We start from the raw sequence: 20681 nt of genomic DNA, 5'->3' as shown, positions 1-20681 counted from the left end.
AGAACGCCGGGAGGGAGGGGGGGCGGCAGCAAGTTGCTTGCCAGAAGCGGATGCATCTGAACACGATGTGGCCGCAGGTAGCAGACGTAAGCCAAAGGTGGACAAGCAATGGCCCACAAGCCGTGAAGAAAAAAATACTATAATCGACAAATGCATCGATAAATCTCGTAGATGCTACACGTCCTGCACCACTCAGTGCTTCATGAGTCGTCTTGCTTGTTTACTGAAACAAAATTAAGGTCAGGAAGACACAGTAGAGACAAACTAAGAAGAGCTGAAGGACAAGTATCAAATAATGCTCATGAAAACAATCCGTGTTACGTTCTGCTCTGTTCTGTGATTCCGGACCTACATAATAGGTTCTTCAAAATCACGGAAGGCAAGACTCAGATCAAAATCCAGTATCAATCCTGATCGCTGCAATCTGAGAACAAATACATATCATTAAAGTGGCTAGTATCTTGTGATTGGGATTATCAATGCAGACAAAGAGTGGCTTGTCCTTCACTCAGCTCCTGACAATCATTTTGTCATGACCAACCAGAAAGGGAAAACGGAGAAAAATTAATTTGAAAATAATGAAACAATTGTCATCGGTTTGCCAACTTTGATTACTATTCAGGTTTTGTAAGGTAGTTATTTTCACAGATTTTACTTACATGTAAACCACGATATATAAACACTGAATTTGCACAAGGAACTTGGCAACAACTGCCAGTCGTTGCGTCCCACGATCCCTGTTACACTCTCTCTCCTCGTGAAAGAGAGGGAAGGCTTGCCCGTTACCAGACCACCCACCAAAACTCGGACCAAGCAGCGTGGCTACGGGCAGCAAGCAGCAGCAGCAGCGGACCCACTACACAGGACTCTCCTGGCACATGGGAGGAAATTCTGAGGAAAAAGGACACTGGGCTCACATTGGAGAATATCGCCGCTCTCGTGAAGAGATGGAGGCAGCTAAAGCCCAGGAGCGGTGGATGAGGCAGGCAGCACGGAAGCGTGGCTGGAAGCCCGAGAAGAAATCCAAAAATGTATTGGGGGGGGGGGGGGGGGGGGGGCTAAAGGGTTAGTGTGGCGAGGTCAAGGTAGGAAACCTGCACCCACTTCCCATGCTTACCGTGGAGAGCGGGAGTACGAGCAGACACCGTGTTATGCGGAAGAGCGCCCACCGGATGTCTCGCTGTTAAACGTGTGCCTTAGCAAACACGAGAGTGCGTAATCCATATTCCCAGCTCCCACGTAAAGACGCGGAACCCCGGAGCATCAATCACGAACGTGATGAGCACCAACCTTGCTCCGCCACACCTGTAGTTCACCGCCACACAGAGCCCCGGTAGCCACTCACTATCGAAGGATCTCGCGTGTCTGGTCTCCGAGTTGCCGCTTCTCCTCGTCCATACATGGCACCCAGCCTTACGCATGGCTGTACCTAAGATCGCGGCACCGCGTGACTAGACGATGAGCAGCTCTGAGAGCAAACAGCACCCGCGGTAGCCCTTACCTCACTATACACTCCTCCCGCACTATGCGGCCCATCTACCAGGCACTTGACGTGGTAGAGAACATTAGCATCCCCATCCTCAACCAGGTAGGCACCATTAGAGGCCCCTGTTGACAGAGTTGCCCCTCAATGGACATCCACGTGAGTGACTCTTCAAGAGGAGTCACTCTGTAGCGCACCCTGCTCTCGCGCTATACCTGGATAACTACATCCGAGCACACTCTCTCCATATCCACCGCCCTTCTACTGAATAATGACCCTTACCATATTTTGACCGTCACCACCACTGTCAGTCGTCCAATTCACACACATGACGTCCACCAGATAGCCCTGTATGCCTCAGTGAGTCGTCTTCCTAGATCCCCGCTCTTGCCTTCTGCGCTTCCACGCACTCGCGTCTCTGCAGCATGCGAGATGATCTTTACACACATCATTAGTAACCGGATTCTCCCTATTAAAATTTCTGAACCTTGTAGTTGGTATCTCTGTTAGAATGTCCCACCCCTGCTTAGATATTACACATGTCTACTAGTTGGAATCTAGAACACAAAGCAATTACGCCCCTTCCACCCGCCGGACATAATCACAGTACACCTCTAGACAACACCACCGTGCATATTAGTCATCCACACAGTCACAATCGTATATGAATTCCAGTGATTATGCCCTGTTCCTGCGTACGCTTCGCTTACTTAGCAATATGTATAGGTCTTTCGGTGTCTCAAACAAGTCCATGATTTGCCTCATCCAGGCAGTACCCTGAAGAAAACAGCCCACGCACGCGGCCTACCCTTGTCCTCGGTCCCTGTCCTCGATCCCCTGACTCCGCAAGTTCACCAGGTTCCTCGACGAGTCTGTCGGGCCGTCTGATGCACCAAGTCCGCCGTCTCCAAGCTACACTGCCCAAGGCCCTCCTCTGGACCTCCATGCCCCATAGACCGACTCTGTCATTGAGCTGCCTGCATAATAGCACTAATCGCACAAGCACGTCGAACCCAAATCCTGAGCTCACAACCCAAAGATACACACTAGAACACCCGGTGCACCGTGCGACCCCCGTCATCAACCACATGAGACCTGACCTGCCTGCTGACCAGAGCCCACGTTACCCATCGGTAGAACAGGAACTCGCCCCTGCCTGACACCAGCGGCCGTCTGAGCTAGCGAACCTAGCCCACTGAGAGGCGCAAGCATCGCCTCAGGCACCTTTAGCCAGTCATGACATCCTCGCCCAATCCCCAGAGACAACGAATAAAACAGCTGCCTTGCTGTTGAGGAACCCCATCAACCTGCAGGCCCCACGTGCTGTAAGGCACCGAGTCCTGACACCATTGAAAACTCCACCTCACCTACACGCGCTAACAACGAGTAAACCCCTGATCTAGGACCACTTCTGCCATCTAAAGAAAACGACCCCAATAGCCCCACAAGTACCTAACTTGCGATGAGTCCCAGCCCTCTCGACTCCCATCCGCACCACTGACGCCCCCTAAATCCTCCGAAAGACATCTTGTGACAACTATAGCCAACCCAGAGATATCCTCCCTACGGTCAGTGGCCCCACGAGTGCAGGACACCGTCGTAGCCAAGCTGACCTGCTCCACTGCCTCCTAGCACTCGAGCCGGGACCACGTGACATAGGAGATCTCTGGAGATCTCTAGATACTCTTGGAACAATGTTGCAACATGTCCGGCAGACCAACGAAGCGCACGGAACATCTGAAGACACATAGCCAGCCAAAGGTTACTGCATCTGCCCAGCGCCTTATACTCTAGAAGGACTGGTGCGTCGCCTCGCTTTGCAAAACCTAAATACATTAAACTGCACAATAGCGACACTGTCCATCCTAATATGCTGAAGCCTCTATTCTACCGTATTAAGTCGTGCGGACGACCAGACCGTTCCAGGATGGCAGACTGCCATTGATTCCCGCGCGATAAGCCGAGGAACATGAAGTTACCCCTTCCACGCCTAACATATGCTCCCCTCAGACGACCCGATTGCAAAGAATCAGAAGACCAGTCAACAGCGAGTCCCAGCAACTCATGTGTGTCTGCTTTCTCGAGAGGTTTCTTCTAGTGACGCCCACTCGCATAAGCTCCTGGCCCAGACCGTCAGATCCCAAGTCCTTATACCGCCCTCGCCTGCTACCACTCGACACAGCCCAGCTCAGTGTACCTGCCAGAGAGATAGTATCAAAGCACGTGCCTCTGCCCACGTCGTCTATACTCAGGGCGAAGGATAGCACTCTCCAAGTCCATTGTCTCCGCACGCTCCGCCATCTACCTGCCCAAGTGCAAGAGGATCAAAGTCCTTTCAATCCCGTGTAACTGACGAGAAGCACGAGTGCAAATGACCTTTCCTGCCAATCCATTCCGGTACGCGGTCCACGAAGTAGACATCCGAGCCGACAGTTCTTACCGCGAATGCCACGTCCGTTCAGTCCGATGACCATGCTCGACCGAAATAGATCCAGAGTCTCGTTCCAGCCCACGAATCATTCTACCGGAGAGTTCGTGTACCTGCCACAGTAGACCGACGCTCAAGCATGCCCATTTCTCACCGAAGCTTCCGCTGCCATGACGACGAGCTTAGACCAAAGCCCTTATGTCCAGTGCGAGGCTGCCAAGCATGAGCCCCAGGACTAGATCAAGTCCCAGTGCCTCCACCACCTTCTCCGAGGGATTCTTGCCCTAGACAGCGCCCCGCAAAGAAGTCCACAGTGGCCTTCCACGCTATTGCCAGATGCCCCGCCGCCTACCCGAGGCCAGCCAATGCGAGAGTGCAAAGGGCGTCGCCAGCCAAGAGCTCAATAGTCCTCAATGACCCCAGCCTCAGGGACGCTTCCTTTGCCAGACTACGCGCCAGTACAGTCAACTGCTCTGATCCCGCTGTCTGCGCATAGCTCACTCATCAAGCCTCTCTTCTTCGCATAAAGGGATCATGCATGAGTCATGACGAATAGAAACCGTCTTCTTCTCCTTCTATATGACATTGCCCCCTCTCCCAGTCGTATGATGCGTTCCGACTCGAAACTCCACTCACACCCCTTCGCTAGTTCTCCCCAGCATATACAGTGGCGCTGCAGTGAAGCTAGCCAACCTCAGTCAGAGGTAGCGACTGCAGAGCTGAGTCTGCACTACTACGCGTCAACGCGTGTATCAGAGGCTGAGTGCGTCCAGTGCCACCGTTTAACTCTGCCACGTGAACAACCCGCATGAAAATCCAGGCCCCTTAAAGGAAGACATATCTTTTTGACATTATCAATCGACCCTGTTTTTATGCGCCTATCTTACTCCCATTACTTATCTATAATCACGCAGCCTCTTCTCATGATCCTTCCCTCCCCTTGCCATCTATGTTCTCAAACAACAAAAATAACACAGCGTTAGAAACACAAACAGGCACCATTTTAAACCCCTGTAAAATTAGCCAATTTTACTGCCCACGAATTGCCAGAACCTTAATGATTAACCCAGCAGGAGCGTGGAGCCCTAGACAACAAGCCAGTCTGAAAGAGAAAGAACGAAAACATTCATCATGCACAGGGAGCAAAATTCGGGCATTAAAAAAAACAAACAAATAATACTGACGACGCAAAAATGACCTGCCCTCCCTCCAATTCCCTCCCAAAAAAGGAGACGCCAGCTCCGCGAGTCCATTGGCCTCTTCTGTTAACGCGGAGCTCGTGACACCTCCTCCTTCAGTCCTCAAGGAAGAAGCTTGCGTCCTCTCATGTCCTTCCACAGCTACAACTCATCGGTCTCTCTCGGACCATGTGCATGTAATCCTCTTACAATGTACGCAACTGAAGAGAAGTCCTACTAAAGACCTGCACTTCAGTATAACCCGTTGGTGCGCATAGGAAGCGTTTAAAATCAAAGCAATATCAATCAAGCCCAATGCCCTAAAACACTGCTATTCTGTGCGTGTAGAACAGTGACTCTCTTTCAATGTCCTGGCTACTCTCCAACTGTCTCCTGAAGCGACCGCATGCCTACTCCCCTCCAAATATCTGAGGGGAGAGCGCTGTACGGGTGAGGATTCCTAGACCAAGCGGGTCGAGGGGAGGGAGAGGCAGCGAGGAGTTGTGTGCCATGCCAACTCAGAAGGTCAACTGGAGAGGAAGGGCGAGACGAAAGTGTGCAAAACGCTATAGCAAGTGTGTCCTAGAGAACCCTCTATTGAGGGCACAAAGTGGTCAGAGGTCGCTGTCGGTCGCTAGTTCTCCGCGCCTTACGCGTGCGCAGCGCCCTCCGACGCCTGGAGCAGTGATCGTCCCACCCGACGCGTACCGTCCCCGACTCTGAAGTCCTTTAGCGCCGGTGCTCACTTCCCAGTGTGCCCTGGAAGTACTACTGGAGCCACCCCGCCACCTCTCAAATGAGCGCAGATTCTATTTACTGTACCGTTCGCTTAACCAATATGCTCTGACTTATGTTATTTTTGCGCGTTTGTTAAATTTGTGGCTGGGGAACGAGACCGAGTGTACAGTATGAGTGACATGCTTATGCGTGGTACCACACACGTGCGTGAAAGTTGTGTGTCTATTTGTCTGTCTCTGTCCGATATGCCTTGTCTTAGTCCTAAATTAGTCTCTGTGGTGTTATGCTTCATGCTCATCCATAAAGGCCAGCTGTGATTCAGCACTTGCAAGGTATTATGTCGCACCAAACTAGAGAGATTGAGAGTCCTAATTGCCCATGTTCCTTACTTTCATTAATTCCCGGTGGCGTTGACATTGCATAGTTTTGACCTTATGGCAACTCGCTCTAGCGCCACTTCATTGTTGACAGAAAGTTACTATTTTTTTTCCTGTCTCTCCGCGTGCTAGTCATTGAGCACCTGAATCAAGGTACCGTGTATCTGTATCCTAAGCTAACTGTTACTCGTATAAATCCGTTTTGTAATTACTATTGAGTGGATAGTGTGTTCTACTATAGTAGTCAACGTTTATTTCATATCTTTGCGAATTCATAATCATGCCAGACAACTGGCTACCGCTGGCGGCTGTGTCCCAGACATCCACTAAAATATAGCACTCTTCTCACAACTACACTCAAATGCGTGAAGAGCAGGTTGAGAAGAACCTGTAGCGGCATATATCAGGTGAGATCCCTTTATTCCGCCCCGTCCCGGGGTGGCAACCATGTGGTGTCTACAGCCCTGACCTCTCCCCAGTGGTCCAGCTAGAGCGCAATGCCATAACTGGAACTTTAAACGATATGGAGAGATTGCTTACTTAAGATCCCCGCATAGAACAATTCTACAATGCTGCAAGCCCTTACTCCGATACCCCAACTAAAGCTTTCTGGGCGAAAACCATAACTGACTACCAAAGAGCTGAAAAGCACAATTTCTGTATTCTCTCTGCGCAGAAAATCCTGTCACAAAAGCCCTGTTAGACTTTACCTGGAACCACACTAGTGGTACTAGCTCAAACAGAGCAAGCTCTGGCTGACAGTCTCACACCCTCCCACAATACGTGGCACAAAATCAACTCAAATTGTGCGGGGGGCATTGGACCGGCAGTTCCGCCCATACTTTCAAAACGAACACAAACAGCACACCAAGACGGACTTATTGTCTCCCACTGAATCAAAGGGCCGCAGCTCCAAGAATCCCCAAGGGAACAACGCTCTGCAACCCAAGGGACAAATACCACCATCGTCACAATCACACGCTAATCTATTTTCTTATCAAACTTCTACCTTCATAAGTAATTTTGGCGACTACATGTGCTTCCCATTAAGATAAGCCGGAGGCCCAGTATATATGGCCACAATACTTTGAAAGTGGAAGCGACGCATATATCGCAGGCGACTCGTCTCTAGGCGAGCCGAGATCCCGAAGGTCGCAAGTATAGACCTTCAACAGAGGTGACTAGCGCCGCGGGCTCAAGATGATGAGTCGAATAAGCAAAGGCACTGCTCACTGAAGTGTTGTGGTGAGGGAGCGCCTCTTCGACCAAGTGATGAGGCGGTGAGGGCGAGATCCGATTTATCTTGGAGCCCGCTCAGCACAGAACCCAGAATCTTTAAGAGCCCACGTTACTTTATCGGCGATGCCCGAGCAGAGGCAGATCTGAAAAAATTGACCTAAAATTGTAAAGCTAAACTTTCCTGCAAATTCTAACACATTGTCGAGCTGCCCTGGAACAACAACGAGGGCGTATAAGAGAATACCTGTAATTCGAAAGACAGGCTATTTCGAAGTGCCTAAGTTCTCCTTATCCTTATCTTACCCTGAGCGCGCGAAGCCAAAGGTTTTGCGGTCTGCGGAACTGCCGAAGAAGAATAATATCTAAGTGGTGCCCATGGTTACGGATTAGGGTTGTACCTGGTAGGTTCCATGATGATTTGTGTGAGATTGAGGGCATCTAGCTTAGATTGTAGGACGGCCGGGGTGTTAAGCATGTCCCAGTTTAGGTCACCTAACAGTACGAACTCTGAGATAGATTGGGGCGATCAAATTCACATATGGTGTCCAGGGCACAACTGGGGACCGAAGGGGGTCTATAACAAAGCACGCGCACACGGTGAGAGGACTTGTTTCTGGAAAATAGGATTATTTGTTAAAGTCTGTAAGCTCTTAATTTTTGGGCACACAACCGTGTATGACAGAGACTCTGCAGGCTATCTCTGCAGTAGATTGCAACTCCGCCCCTTTGGCAGTTCTATCTTGTCGGAAAATGTTATAAGTTAGGGATGAAATTGTCTCCATGAATAAATTTTTGTTGTGCCATGCTCCGTAGCACAAGAGAGAGAGTTCCCAGATACACTGGCTAGGAACAAGAAAAATATAAACATCGGCCTTACTTGAACTAATTCTCCCTCATAAAGAAGCCAGTTAGTCGCTCAACTAGAGCCTCGTCGTCGTAAAGAAAATACGACGTGAATAAAATACAAGCAGGTGGTACCCGAGGAGGAATGCTTAATCTATATGAGTTTACATTGCATCGAAACAGACATTTATTCCTCATGCGCGAACGGAATGAACACAGGACTTCACCATCAATATCAATCCGACGAATGCCTGGACGGAGTTGGCAGATCTGATGGTCTGTGAGTCAGTGACATTGTGTCATTATGGGACGTCGTGGCTGATGTGGACACCCCCTATCACCATCTACATTTAGCCAGAGTTGGAGACCACATAACCCAGACCGAGCACCCATGCTCGACAATAAACCGAGCATACGAGACTCAGCTTATGTTTGAGAGACGTGCCAGCTACTCTACTCATACAATTCTTATCTGTGAAAGTGGGGACAATATACCATAATATTTCCAATCTAAACACTAATCATGCATAGCGAATGTATACCAGTGCCTTCAGAAAAGTATCATAACCCTGGAACTTTCTCTCCCACATTTTGTTGCGTCTGACCCAACGCAGTGCGCGTCACAACGATTATGACTTAATGTCAATGGGCAAAACTAGTGCGTGGTAATAACTTGTCCCAAACTCAATTAACCAAAAAAGATTACCACCATCCTCATGTTGGTCCCATACATTGTTACATACAGTGAGGCCAAACAAACAGAACTAATAACCTCCCATGTACTCTCTTTCCTGCGTATATACATGAAATCATACATAAGAAAATGAAGCAAAACATTACAAGCCCGTGACATAAAATGATTCCGCATCCGAATAGATATCAAAAAGTAATTCAATCTCAGAGTCAAAATCAACAATGTTAAAAGGACTTCCTGCCCAATTGTTCAGAATCAACCAGACTCTAACGTCACCATGTCGACCCCGGAACTCCGTGAGAGATCTGTAAATACTCCTTAAAATTCTACTCAAGAACAAGTCATAAATTCATTAGACATGAAGCAACACAAACGACACAAATACACACGAAGCTGACAACCGAAAGGGACGCGGAATTACCAGGTAATACGGTGTAGCTGCAATGTCCCTAGGACATTACATGAGCCCAAAATCGATTACATGTATCCTTAAAAAGTCCAAACACTAACCTGAGTCTAAGGGTGTGATACCATTCCATCTCGAAACAATCTGTTTATCCCACAGCATCCTCTGCAATTCTCAAAAATAACGAGACCTGGAATTTCATAGCTGCTCAGCTCCGAGATTACCGGAACCATGTTTGCAAAGGAGTCCATCAGCGAATAGTCCCCTGCTGCCTTCAAGCGAACACCGCCAACAGAAAAAGAATACCATGTTGAGTGCACCGCCATAACCGTATGTGACCCTCTCTCAGACCCAAGTCATGTTAGCAAACTCAACACCGCTTCGTCGTGCAGTAAGCCCATTGAAGTGCTATTTTCCGAAACGATGTTGATTGTGATGAAAATGGAGGCTAGCCAACATCCCAATCACGAACCCTATAAATAATCTACCCTTATAATATTACAACCTCTACAAGATCTCACAACACCACCAATAGTTTGTCTACCCTTCACCCCGCATACTGACAAAAAGCGAAAGAAATCCCATCGAGTGTTTCAAGACCAGTACTGTGCACAAAATTCCTTCATTGAAAATTAGCCACAATCCACGAACCTTTCACCCTCTATTCACACACACTATGGTAACACCACAACACATCAGGCTACAACTTTACCGTCGAGAACTGTATAGTGCATCACCTATTTTGCGAAGTATCGTAATTACAGCTGATGAGTCTTTACGACGGCGTTGCAAGCGAGGCCTCATAGATACATCCCTCTCACAAAAGAACTTCTGCGAGCCACCCCAACTCACACGCTAAAGGATACACTGCGAGCACATGAAGAGACTGAATCCCTTATCCTCTTTTCCACTAGTGGCACAACTCGTTAACTTTCTCATAAGGAAACATCTTCCTGCGAAGTGTCCCCATGCCGTCCTCACCACAGGGTGGTTAGTGTAGATCAGTGTAGCCCTAAGACAGCCAGGTCCACGCAAAACAACATACTCCACGCTGCCACTGCTACAACAAACTGGAGCTACCAACCAGGGGTGGCGATGGCTCAAGTCCCCCTCCCCTGTACTTCCTGTTCCACCACATCGGCTGCCATGGACCCCAGGCAGACCAGGCACCTCCAACCACCATTCATTAAGTTATGCCCAGGCGGACCCCAACCACGTCCGTAGGCAACTATCCCAGAGAAGATCTAGGCCATGAGCTGCGCTGCCAAGAACGACGACACAGGCAGAAATATCATTGTAGGCAACCCGAATTAAAGTGTTGAAGGAGCCTTAAGCGTCTATCTCACCCATTACTCCATCCATACCTGGTATCCAAGCCCGAGCAGATTGATGCAGTATATCAACAAAGTACACGTCTTGCGTAACATAGGCCCACTTAGGAACATTCCCAGTGTACGTCTTTCGCGTCAGCAACTCCAAGGAATATAGGCTTGGGTGTTTTACATTATTTGTCCTGCTGAAAGGCCACATTAGACAACTAACTCCACAGTGTATCTCGCTCAGCCTCTCGCTTTTTCCAGGATACCCGGGCCAGGTCGATTAGAAAGGCCTGCTCACTGAAGTGTTTTAGGGAGCGTTTGACAGTGATGAGGGGTGGTCGTTTGACCGCAGACCCATTACGGATGCAGGCAATGAGGCAGTGATCACTGAGATCCTGGTTGAAGACAGCAGATGTGTATTTAGAGGGCAGGTTGGTCAGGATGATATCTAAGGTGGTGCCCATGGTTACGGATTTAGGGTTGTACCTGGTAGGTTCCATGATGATTTGTGTGAGATTGAGGGCATCTAGCTTAGATTGTAGGACGGCCGGGGTGTTAAGCATGTCCCAGTTTAGGTCACCTAACAGTACGAACTCTGAAGATAGATTGGGGGCGATCAATTCACATATGGTGTCCAGGGCACAACTGGGGACCGAAGGGGGTCTATAACAAGCGGCAACGGTGAGAGACTTGTTTCTGGAAAGGTGGATTTTTAAAAGTAGAAGCTCTAATTGTTTGGGCACAGACCTGTATGACAGAACTCTGCAGGCTATCTCTGCAGTAGATTGCAACTCCGCCCCCTTTGGCAGTTCTATCTTGTCGGAAAATGTTATAGTTAGGGATGGAAATGTCAGGATTTTTGGTGGCCTTCCTAAGCCAGGATTCAGACACGGCTAGGACATCCGGGTTGGCGGAGTGTGCTAAAGTAGTGAATAAAACAAAGTTAGGGAGGATGCTTCTAATGTTTACATGCATGAAACGAATGCTTTTACGGTTACAGAAGTCAACAAATGAGAGTGCCTGGGGAGTTGGAGTGATGCTGAGGGCTGCAGGGCCTGGGTTAACCTCTACATTACCAGAGGAACAAAGGAGGCGTTGCATTGCATCAACCAATGGTTGCGTGCCACCTCATCGACTGTTGAGTTGGGCATCAACTTACTAATGCCGCCTTCACATGCTAGTCAGGACTAGGAAACTTTCTAACTTTGTACCTATGTTTGTCCATCATATACAACCACCAACTGTTTGTTCATCGCTCTTGATCTAAGATGGCAACTCAGCGCAAATGCGCATGTGCCAATTGAATCTCAACAAGTACACAGTCAGTACTTGTATTTGATTAACGTTTATTGACAGCAAACACACAAAGACACATAACTACAGAGGGCAAACATAGGTACAAGGTTAGCATTTAATAAAAACATTATTTTTAAAGTATTGATCTTGGGTGAATCAATGTAGTCAGACCTGAATTCCAAAAAGGCTGGTCTCTGCTCCACTCCGTTGGTGGAGTTCATCAGAAACTTCCTTCACCATGGAGTGGAGTTTAGTCAGCTACCGTGCCTTCAGAAAGTATTCATACACCTTGGCTTATTCCACATTTTGTTGTGTTACAGCCTGAATTAAAAACATGTTTTTTACCCATCTACACACAATACCCCATACTGACAAAGTGAAAACATGTTTTTAGAGATTTTTGCAAATCTATTGAAAATGAAATACAGAACTATCTCATTTAAGTATTCACACCTCCATACATGTTAGAATCACCTTTGGAAGTGATTACAGCTGTGAGTCTTTCTGGGTATTCTCTAAGAGCTTTGCACACATGGACTGTGCAATATTTTCACATTATTCTTTTAAAAATTCTTCAAGTTCTGTCACGTTGGTTGTTGATCATTGCTAGACAGCCATTTTTAAGTCTTGCCATAGATTTTCAAGCCGATTCAAGTCAAAACTGTAACTAGGCCACTTAGGAACATTCAGTGTCGTCTTGGTCAGCAACTCCAGTGTATATTTGGCCTTGTGTTTTAGATTATTGTCCTGCTGAAAGGTGAATTTGTCTCCCAGTGTCTGTTCGAAAGCAGACTGAACCAAGTCTGCTTTCGAACCTCTAGGATTTTTGCTTGTGCTTAGCTCTATACCATTTATTTTTATCCCCCAAAAAACAAAAAAAAACATACACTAATCAAAAAATATATATGCAACATGTAAAGTGTTGGTCCCATGTTTCATGAGCTGAAATAAAATATCCCTGAAATTTTCCATACGCACAAAAAGCTTATTTCTCTCAAATTTTGTGAACAAATTTGTTCCTGTTAGTGAGCATTTTGCCAAGATAATCTATTCACCTAACAAGTGTTGCATATCAAGAAGCTGATTAAACAGCATGACCATTACACAAGTACACCTTGTGCTGGGGACATTAAAAGGCCACTCTAAAATGTGCAGTTTTTCTCACACAACAGAACACCACAGATGTTTCAAGTTTGAGGGAGCGTACAATTGGTACGCTGACTGCAGGAATGTCCACCAGAGCTGTTGTCAGAGAATTTTATACTAATTTCTTTACCATAAGCCGCTTCCAACGTCATTTTAGAGAACTTGGCAGTACGTCCAACCGGCCTCACAACCGCAGACTAAGTGTAACCACGCCAGCCCAGGACCTCCACATCTGGCTTCACCTGAGAGATCGTCTGTACCTGGCAGATGGCCAGGTACAGACGGTTGTGAACAGAGTGTCCCATGGTGGCGGTGAAGTTATGGTATGAGCAGACATAAGCACAGACAATGAACACAATTGCAATTTATTGATGGCAATTTGAATGCACAGAGATACCATGACGAAATCCTGAAGCCCATTCTCGTGCCATTCATCCGCCGCCATCACTTCATGTTTCTGCATGATAATGCATGTTGCAAGGATCTGTACACAAGCTGAAATGTCCCAGTTTTTCCAAGTCCTGCATATTCAACAGACATGTCACCCATTGAGCATGTTTGGGATGCTCTGGGTCGACGTGTACAACAGCGTGTTCCATTTCCCGCCAATATCCAGCAACTTCGCAGAGTCATTGAAGAGGAGTGGGACAACATTCCACAGGCCACAATCGAAAGCCTGATCAACTCTATTTGAAGGAGATGTGTCGCACTGCATGAGGCAAATGGTGGTCGCAAATGCTGGACTAGTTTTATGATCCACACCCTTGCTTTTTTAAAAAGAAATATGTGACCAACAGATGCAACTGTATTCCCAGTCATGTGAAATCCATAGACTAGGGCCTAATTTATTTATTTCAATTGACTGATTTCCTTATAAGAACTGTAACTCAGTAAAATCTTTGAAATTGTTACATGTTGCATTTATATTTTTGTTCAGTGTAATTTCACTTTGACATTATGCGTTATTGTGTGTAGGCCAGGGACACAAAATCTCAATTTACTCTAAATTCAGGCTGTAATATGGAATGTGGAAAAAGTCAAGGGTGTGAATAATTTCTGAAGGCACTATATGTGTTGCTATGAGTTACTGCACCTCAATGCAGTACACTGTACTTATTATAACATACTTTGTTCTGTTCTCAGTAAGTTTATAGACAACTTTACTTTGAAGTTACTCTGCAGTTAACTAACTGTCCTTCATCTTAGTTGTTGGATCATTTTAGCCTATGAACATAGCCTACTAGTATCTGTATTTTTGTTTCCATGATTACATGGAAAACCACGCAAATACACTACCATTCAAAAGTTTGGGGTCACTTAGAAATGTCCTTGTTTTTGAAAGAAAAGCAAATGTTTTGTCCATTAAAATAACATCAAATTGATCAGAAATACAGTGGAGACATTGTTAATGTTGTAAATGACTATTGTAGCTGGAAACGGCAAATTTTTATGGAATATCTACAGTTGAAGTCGGAAGTTTACATACACCTCAGCCAAATACATTTAAACTCAGTTTTTCACAATTCCTGACATTTAATCCTCGTAAAAATTCCCTGTCTTAGGTCAGTTGGGATCACCACTTTATTTTAAGAATGTGAAATGTCAGAATAATAACAGGGAGAATGATTTATTTCAGCTTTTATTTCTTTCATCACATTCCCAGTGGGTCAGAAGTTTACATAGACTCAATTAGTATTTGGTAGCATTGCCTTTAAATTGTTTAACTTGGGTCAAACGTTTTGGGTAGCCTTCCACAATCTTCCCACAATAAGTTGGGTGAATTTTGGCCCATTCCTCCTGACAGAGCTGGTGTAACTGAGTCAGGTTTGTAGGACTCCTTGCTCGCACTCGCTTTTTCAGTTCTGTCCATACATTTTCTATAGGATTGAAGTCAGGGCTTCGTGATGGCCACTCGAATACCTTGACTTTATCATCCTTCAGCCATTTTGCCACAACTTTGGAAGTATGCTTGGAGTCATTGTCGATTTGGAAGAKCCATTTGCGACCAAGTTTTAACTGACTGATGTGTTGAGATGTTGCTTCAATGTATCCATATAYWTTTCCTCCCTCATGATGCCATCTATTTTGTGACGTGCACCAGCCTCCTGCAGCAAAGCACCCCCACAACATGATGCTGCCACCCCCGTCCTTCACGGTTGGGATGGTGTTCTTCGGCTTGCAAGCCTCCCCCTTTTTCCCCCAAACATAACGATAGTCATTATGGCCAAACAGTTCTATTTTTCTTTCATCAGACCAGAGGACATTTCTCCCAAAAGTACGATCTTTGTCCCCATGGCAAGTTGCAAACTGTAGTCTGGCTTTTTTATGACGGTTCATCTCTAGGAGACAGAACGCATCTCCTTCCTGAGCTTCCTGATTTATTTTGATTTTCCCATGATGTCAAGCAAAGAGGCACTGAGTTTAAAGGTAGGCCTTGAAATACATCCACAGGTACACCTCCAATTGACTCAAATGATGTCAATTAGCCTATCAGAAGCTTCTAAAGCCAAGACATCATTTTCTGGAATTTTCCAAGCTGTTTAAAGTCACAGTCAACTTAGTGTATGTAATCTTCTGACCCACTGGAATTGTGATACAATGAATTTTAAGTGAAATAATCTGTCTGTAAACAATTGTTGGAAAAATTAAATGMGTCATGCACAAAGTAGATGTCCTAACCGACTTTCCAAAACTATAGTTTGTTAACAAGAAATTTGTGGAGTGGTTGAAAAACAAGTATWTTTTTTTTACTTTTCTCCCCTTTTCTCCCCAATTTTCATGGTATCCAATCGCTAGTAATTACAATCTTGTCTCATCGCTACAACTCCCATACGGGCTCGGGAGAGACGAAGGTCGAAAGCCGTGCGTCCTCCGAAGCACAACCCAACCAAGCCGCACTGCTTCTTAACACAGCGCGCCTCCAACCCGGAAGCCAGCCGCACCAATGTGTCGGAGGAAACACCGTGCACCTGGCCCCCTTGGTTAGCGCGCACTGCGCCCGGCCCGCCACAGGAGTCGCTGGAGCGCGATGAGACAAGGATATCCCTACCGGTCAAACCCTCCCTAACCCGGGCGACGCTAGGCCAATTGTGCGTCGCCCCACGGACCCCCCGGTCGCGGCCGGCTGCGACAGAGCCTGGGCGCGAACCCAGAGACTCTGGTGGCGCAGCTAGCACTGCGATGCAGTGCCCTAGACCACTGCGCCACCCGGGAGGCCCGAAAAACGATTTTTAATGACTCCAACCTAAGCGTATGTAAACTTCCGACTTCAACTGTACATAGGCGTACAGAGGCCCATTATCAGCAACCATCACTCCTGTGATCCAATGGCACGTTGTGTTATCTAATCCAAGTTTAGGCTAAATGATCATTGGAAAACCCTTTTGCAATTATGTTAGCACAGCTGAAAACTGTTGTTCTGACTAAAGAAGCAATACAACGGGCCTTCTTTAGACTAGTTGAGTATCTGGAGCATCAGTATATGTGGGTTCGTTTACAGGCTCAAAATGGCCAGAAACAAATAACTTTCTTCTGAAACTCGTCAGTCTTGTTCWGAGAAATGAAGACTATTCCATGCGAAAAATTGCCAAGAAACTGAAGATCTTGTACCTTGTGTCTTACTTCCTCCACAGAACAGCGCAAACTAGCTCTAACCAGAATATAAAGAGGAGTGGGAGGCCCCGGTGCACAACTGAGCGAGAGGACAAGTATATTAGAGTGTCTAGTTTGAGAAACAGACTCCTCACAAGTCCTCAACTGGCAGCTTCATTAAATAGTACCCGCAAAACACCAGTCTCAACGTCAAGAGTGAAGAGGCGACTCCGGGATGCTGGCCTTCTAGGTAGAGTTCCTCTGTCAAGTGTCTGTGTTCTTTTGCCAATCTTAATCTTTTATTTTTATTGGCCAGTCAGAGATATGGCTTTTTCTTTGCAACTCTGCCTAGAAGGCCAGCATCCCGTAGTCGCCTCTTCACTCTTGACGTTATGCTGATGTTCCAGATATTAAACTAGTCTAAAGAAGGCCTGTGTTATTGCTTCTTTAATCAGAACAACAGTTTTCAGCTGTGTTAACATGATTGCAAAAGGGTTTTCTAATGATCAATTAGCCTTTTAAAACTATAAACTTGGATTAGCTAACACAACGTGCCATTGGAACACAGGAGTGATGGTTGCTGATTATGGGCCTCTGTACGCCTATGAAGATATTCCAGCTACAGCTACAATAGTAATTTACAACATTAACAATGTCTACACTGTATTTCTGATCAATTTGATGTTATTTTAATGGACAAAACATTTTATTTTCTTTCAAAAACAAGGACATTTCTAAGTGACTCCAAACTTTTGAACGGTAGTGTACATCTATACACCACTTACAGACATTTTCCTGTTGACAGTTATGCATGATGAAAGTAGGCTAATGGATTCTTACATTGCTGTTATCCGATCATAATATTTTGCCTAGTTAACCTTTGTCTCACTGAATCAACTGAACGCCTTCAAGCCTTCTGCCATTACTTGATGAGTGCTCAATCAACAAGTACGGCAGTATATCCCCTTAATATGTGGGCCACAGGCATCCCCTTTGAATACATTAAATGTGTCAATAACCCATACATCTCTTCCTCTCTCTCCACCCCCCCCCCCCCCCCCCATTACTGGGCTGGGAAATTACAGAGTCTTCTTTGAGAGTTCAGTTTCAAGAGAAAGGCCTCCATTAAATGAGTCCGTTCTTTCACACGTCAGCCGGCCGAGCAAATCCCGCTCGTCTCCCGGCCCCAAATGTGGAGGGCTTCTCCGGGCTTTTGTGTGAACAGAACAGGCTCTCAGCAGGCTCCCTCTCCCTCTCTGTGCTCCAGCCATGCGGAGGGAGAGGCCAAGCGCTTGCTGAAAGGCCTTTAGAGTCCCCTCAAAGGAATACTGATTCATTGGGCCAAAACAAAGGGCCTTCTTGCCTGTTTTCATTTCTCTCAAAAGCCCTAACACAGATCCCATGCCACATCTTAGGAGCAAGGCCTCTCCACTGTCCAGCTGAATGTAAACCTATTTGCATAAGAAGACAATGAAGTCTTAAGATGAAGAAAATAAGTGTGATGCTCCCTTTGGTAGATGCGAGGGCAGTACATTTTGAGAACTTCCTCATGAACCGGAGAGTTCACTCTCCCAAAAGGCAAACTTCATGAAAGTCGTTTAAAGACGATCTGGAACGCAGATCCGTCGTGGATCTCCAGAACAAAATGATCATATCAACCAAACACTGTATAAACAATGTGAATCAAGGTTTTACTAAGACAGGACCTTGTTATAACCATGGAACCAACATGCGCAGACATACTGAACAAATAGACAACGTGAGCTGAGGATGTCACAACTGTTCACAGCTACTTCACACCAACTGTCTCACAACTACATACAAGACAAACAAAGCCTTAGCWAAAAATTTGGGAAAATCACATCTTTAAAAGTTGTTGTCAAGGGAGGGAGCTATAAAAGAGTGATGGGGGTGCATTCCATTCCTCCAATCATTCTTCTTCAGTTCAACCATGACTTAGTTATAAAGCCTGAATATAGTCTCATATAGGATTACCTTACCATGCCATGCCTTATAACCTAAAACTAGACAAAAGTGTGTGGAAAATCTCTGGCAGGATTGACWTCCTGCAAGTGCAGGAAGAGTGTTGCTTTAATTGGGAGTAAAATATAACCCCAAGGCAAACAATGAGCTAGCCATGGTAGCTTCCTACAGGGTCAGATGAATCGCAACATTTTGAAGGTTTTGACAGGAGAACAAACACATTTAGAAACCACACTGTCTGATGATTGTCCCATCATGAATAGAAACCACTTTTTCRATCATTCAAACTCAATTAATTAGATCACTTGCACTATCAAAAGCTGAATCTAAAAAGCTGAATTTCCCATATTTGAATTGAACAATTATATCTGATTGAATAATTACATCTGATTCTGGTTTAGGTGGTAATACCTGTAAGCTAAACAAGTAACACCARAGGATACCCTTTCTAACACCTAATAGAGTTGGGCTAAATGATAACACAAGGATGCTCCTGTAGGAATGTGAAAACAAAGTTTTAAAAAAATCTCCCTCCCATTGTAAGAAGTCTTAAAACGGTATATTCAAAATGTACCTTAGAGTTTGAGAATATAGAGTAACAACCCAGTCTGTAGCGATATGGTATTTGATTGTTCGTTAAACAAATTGGAGATTTGGTTTGTGCGTAATGCGCACTTCCCAGCCTACCAAAGCATGCACTTGTTCTGAACATCGACAGCAAATCAGTGAACAAAGAAACAATGTAAATAACATATGGATATGCTCTATGATTCTTAATAATGAATGCCTTAAACTGACAAAAAAATMCGGGATAAGAAAACAGTGCGTCAACTTACTTCATTCTCACAAACAGGCAACTTCACAGTCAAATCACTATACCGGTTGTGTAGTCGTTTGCTTCCCGCACCCAGACTACAGCTTMCGTTTACTGTGTCGTCCTACTTTTTTTTCGAAACTAGTTTGAGCTGGTCGCYTATGAACAATGTTTAAATCTACCCCTCGGTGACATCACTTATCCATGTGGCATCACTTTAATCCATATAATGGGAGGCAAAACAAGCCCATCTAATTTGCATTACACACAGTGTCATGATTTCTTAGACCTGCCTGCTTCATGAATTATTATTCATTCAAACGTGTWTTTACAGTAAGTTTATCACTTACACCTTTTTTGTGACATCCCTTTTATTATTGTTAAATACACCTGTTGTCCTCAAGTAACACTGTAGACTCTCAAATATATTAATATTGCATTTAATATAGCCTTAGATGCAAATATTATGTCAGTGTAATGTTACAATCCAAAATTCTGAACCACATGTCTGTTATAAGAATGTAAAGAGGTATGGGGGAAACCTGCAGAATGGCAGGTGAATTGCCAGCCAAAGAGCTAAGTAGAATATATAGTTTCAGTTTTCACTACTAGGACCAGTAATTCGCATCTTGATTCTCAGGTTTTCCAACCCAGCAAATTAGCTGTCCACATCATCCATCAATGATTCACTGCGTCCTTATTGCACAACAGACCCACAATGTACACATTTTTACCCATGGTCYTAAACATGTATCATCATCCCTTCTTTCCCAATGAAGTCCACATGACTTCTGCTATGGTGTGAGGAACACCTGTTTGGTCAGGGAATGATTCCGTTGGATAAATAATACCTATTTAAATACCGTAAGGTTTTGTGTAAGGTTTGGTCACTGGGTTATAGAGCACCGTTTGGCTCTTGTGGCCCCACTGTTGGTCTCAGTGTACACAGTAGCAACCCTTGTTTCTTTCATTGACAACATGTTTTGTTGAGGTAATGTATTGTCATAATGTGGCTTCTTTAGTGCTTTTAAGTTGATTGGCGTGTCTGTATGGTTATGTTAGTATATTATTATGCATTGAACAAAAATATAAATGCAACATGTTAGTCACATGTTTCATTAGCTGAAATAAAAGATCCCAGAAATG

The 20681-nt window shown here is 45.5% G+C and overlaps 1 protein-coding gene across 1 annotated transcript in view; it reads right to left on the bottom strand.

Moving 5' to 3' along the window:
- LOC111953029 (midkine-A) overlaps window positions 1–19762 on the bottom strand; it is a 25356-nt gene extending 5594 nt beyond the window's left edge. Inside the window, exon 1 of the mRNA XM_023972102.2 lies at window positions 19558–19762. Coding sequence (XP_023827870.1) covers window positions 19558–19562 — 5 coding nt within the window. The 5' untranslated portion in view covers window positions 19563–19762. The remainder of the gene's footprint in view (window positions 1–19557) is intronic.
- Between the last annotated feature and the right edge of the window lie 919 nt (window positions 19763–20681).

This window comes from Salvelinus sp. IW2-2015, linkage group LG26, assembly GCF_002910315.2.
Source record: "Salvelinus sp. IW2-2015 linkage group LG26, ASM291031v2, whole genome shotgun sequence".
Taxonomy (NCBI): domain Eukaryota; kingdom Metazoa; phylum Chordata; class Actinopteri; order Salmoniformes; family Salmonidae; genus Salvelinus; species Salvelinus sp. IW2-2015.
The sequence above is the reverse complement of the archived record's forward strand: the minus strand, read 5'-3'. Positions and strand labels throughout refer to the sequence as shown.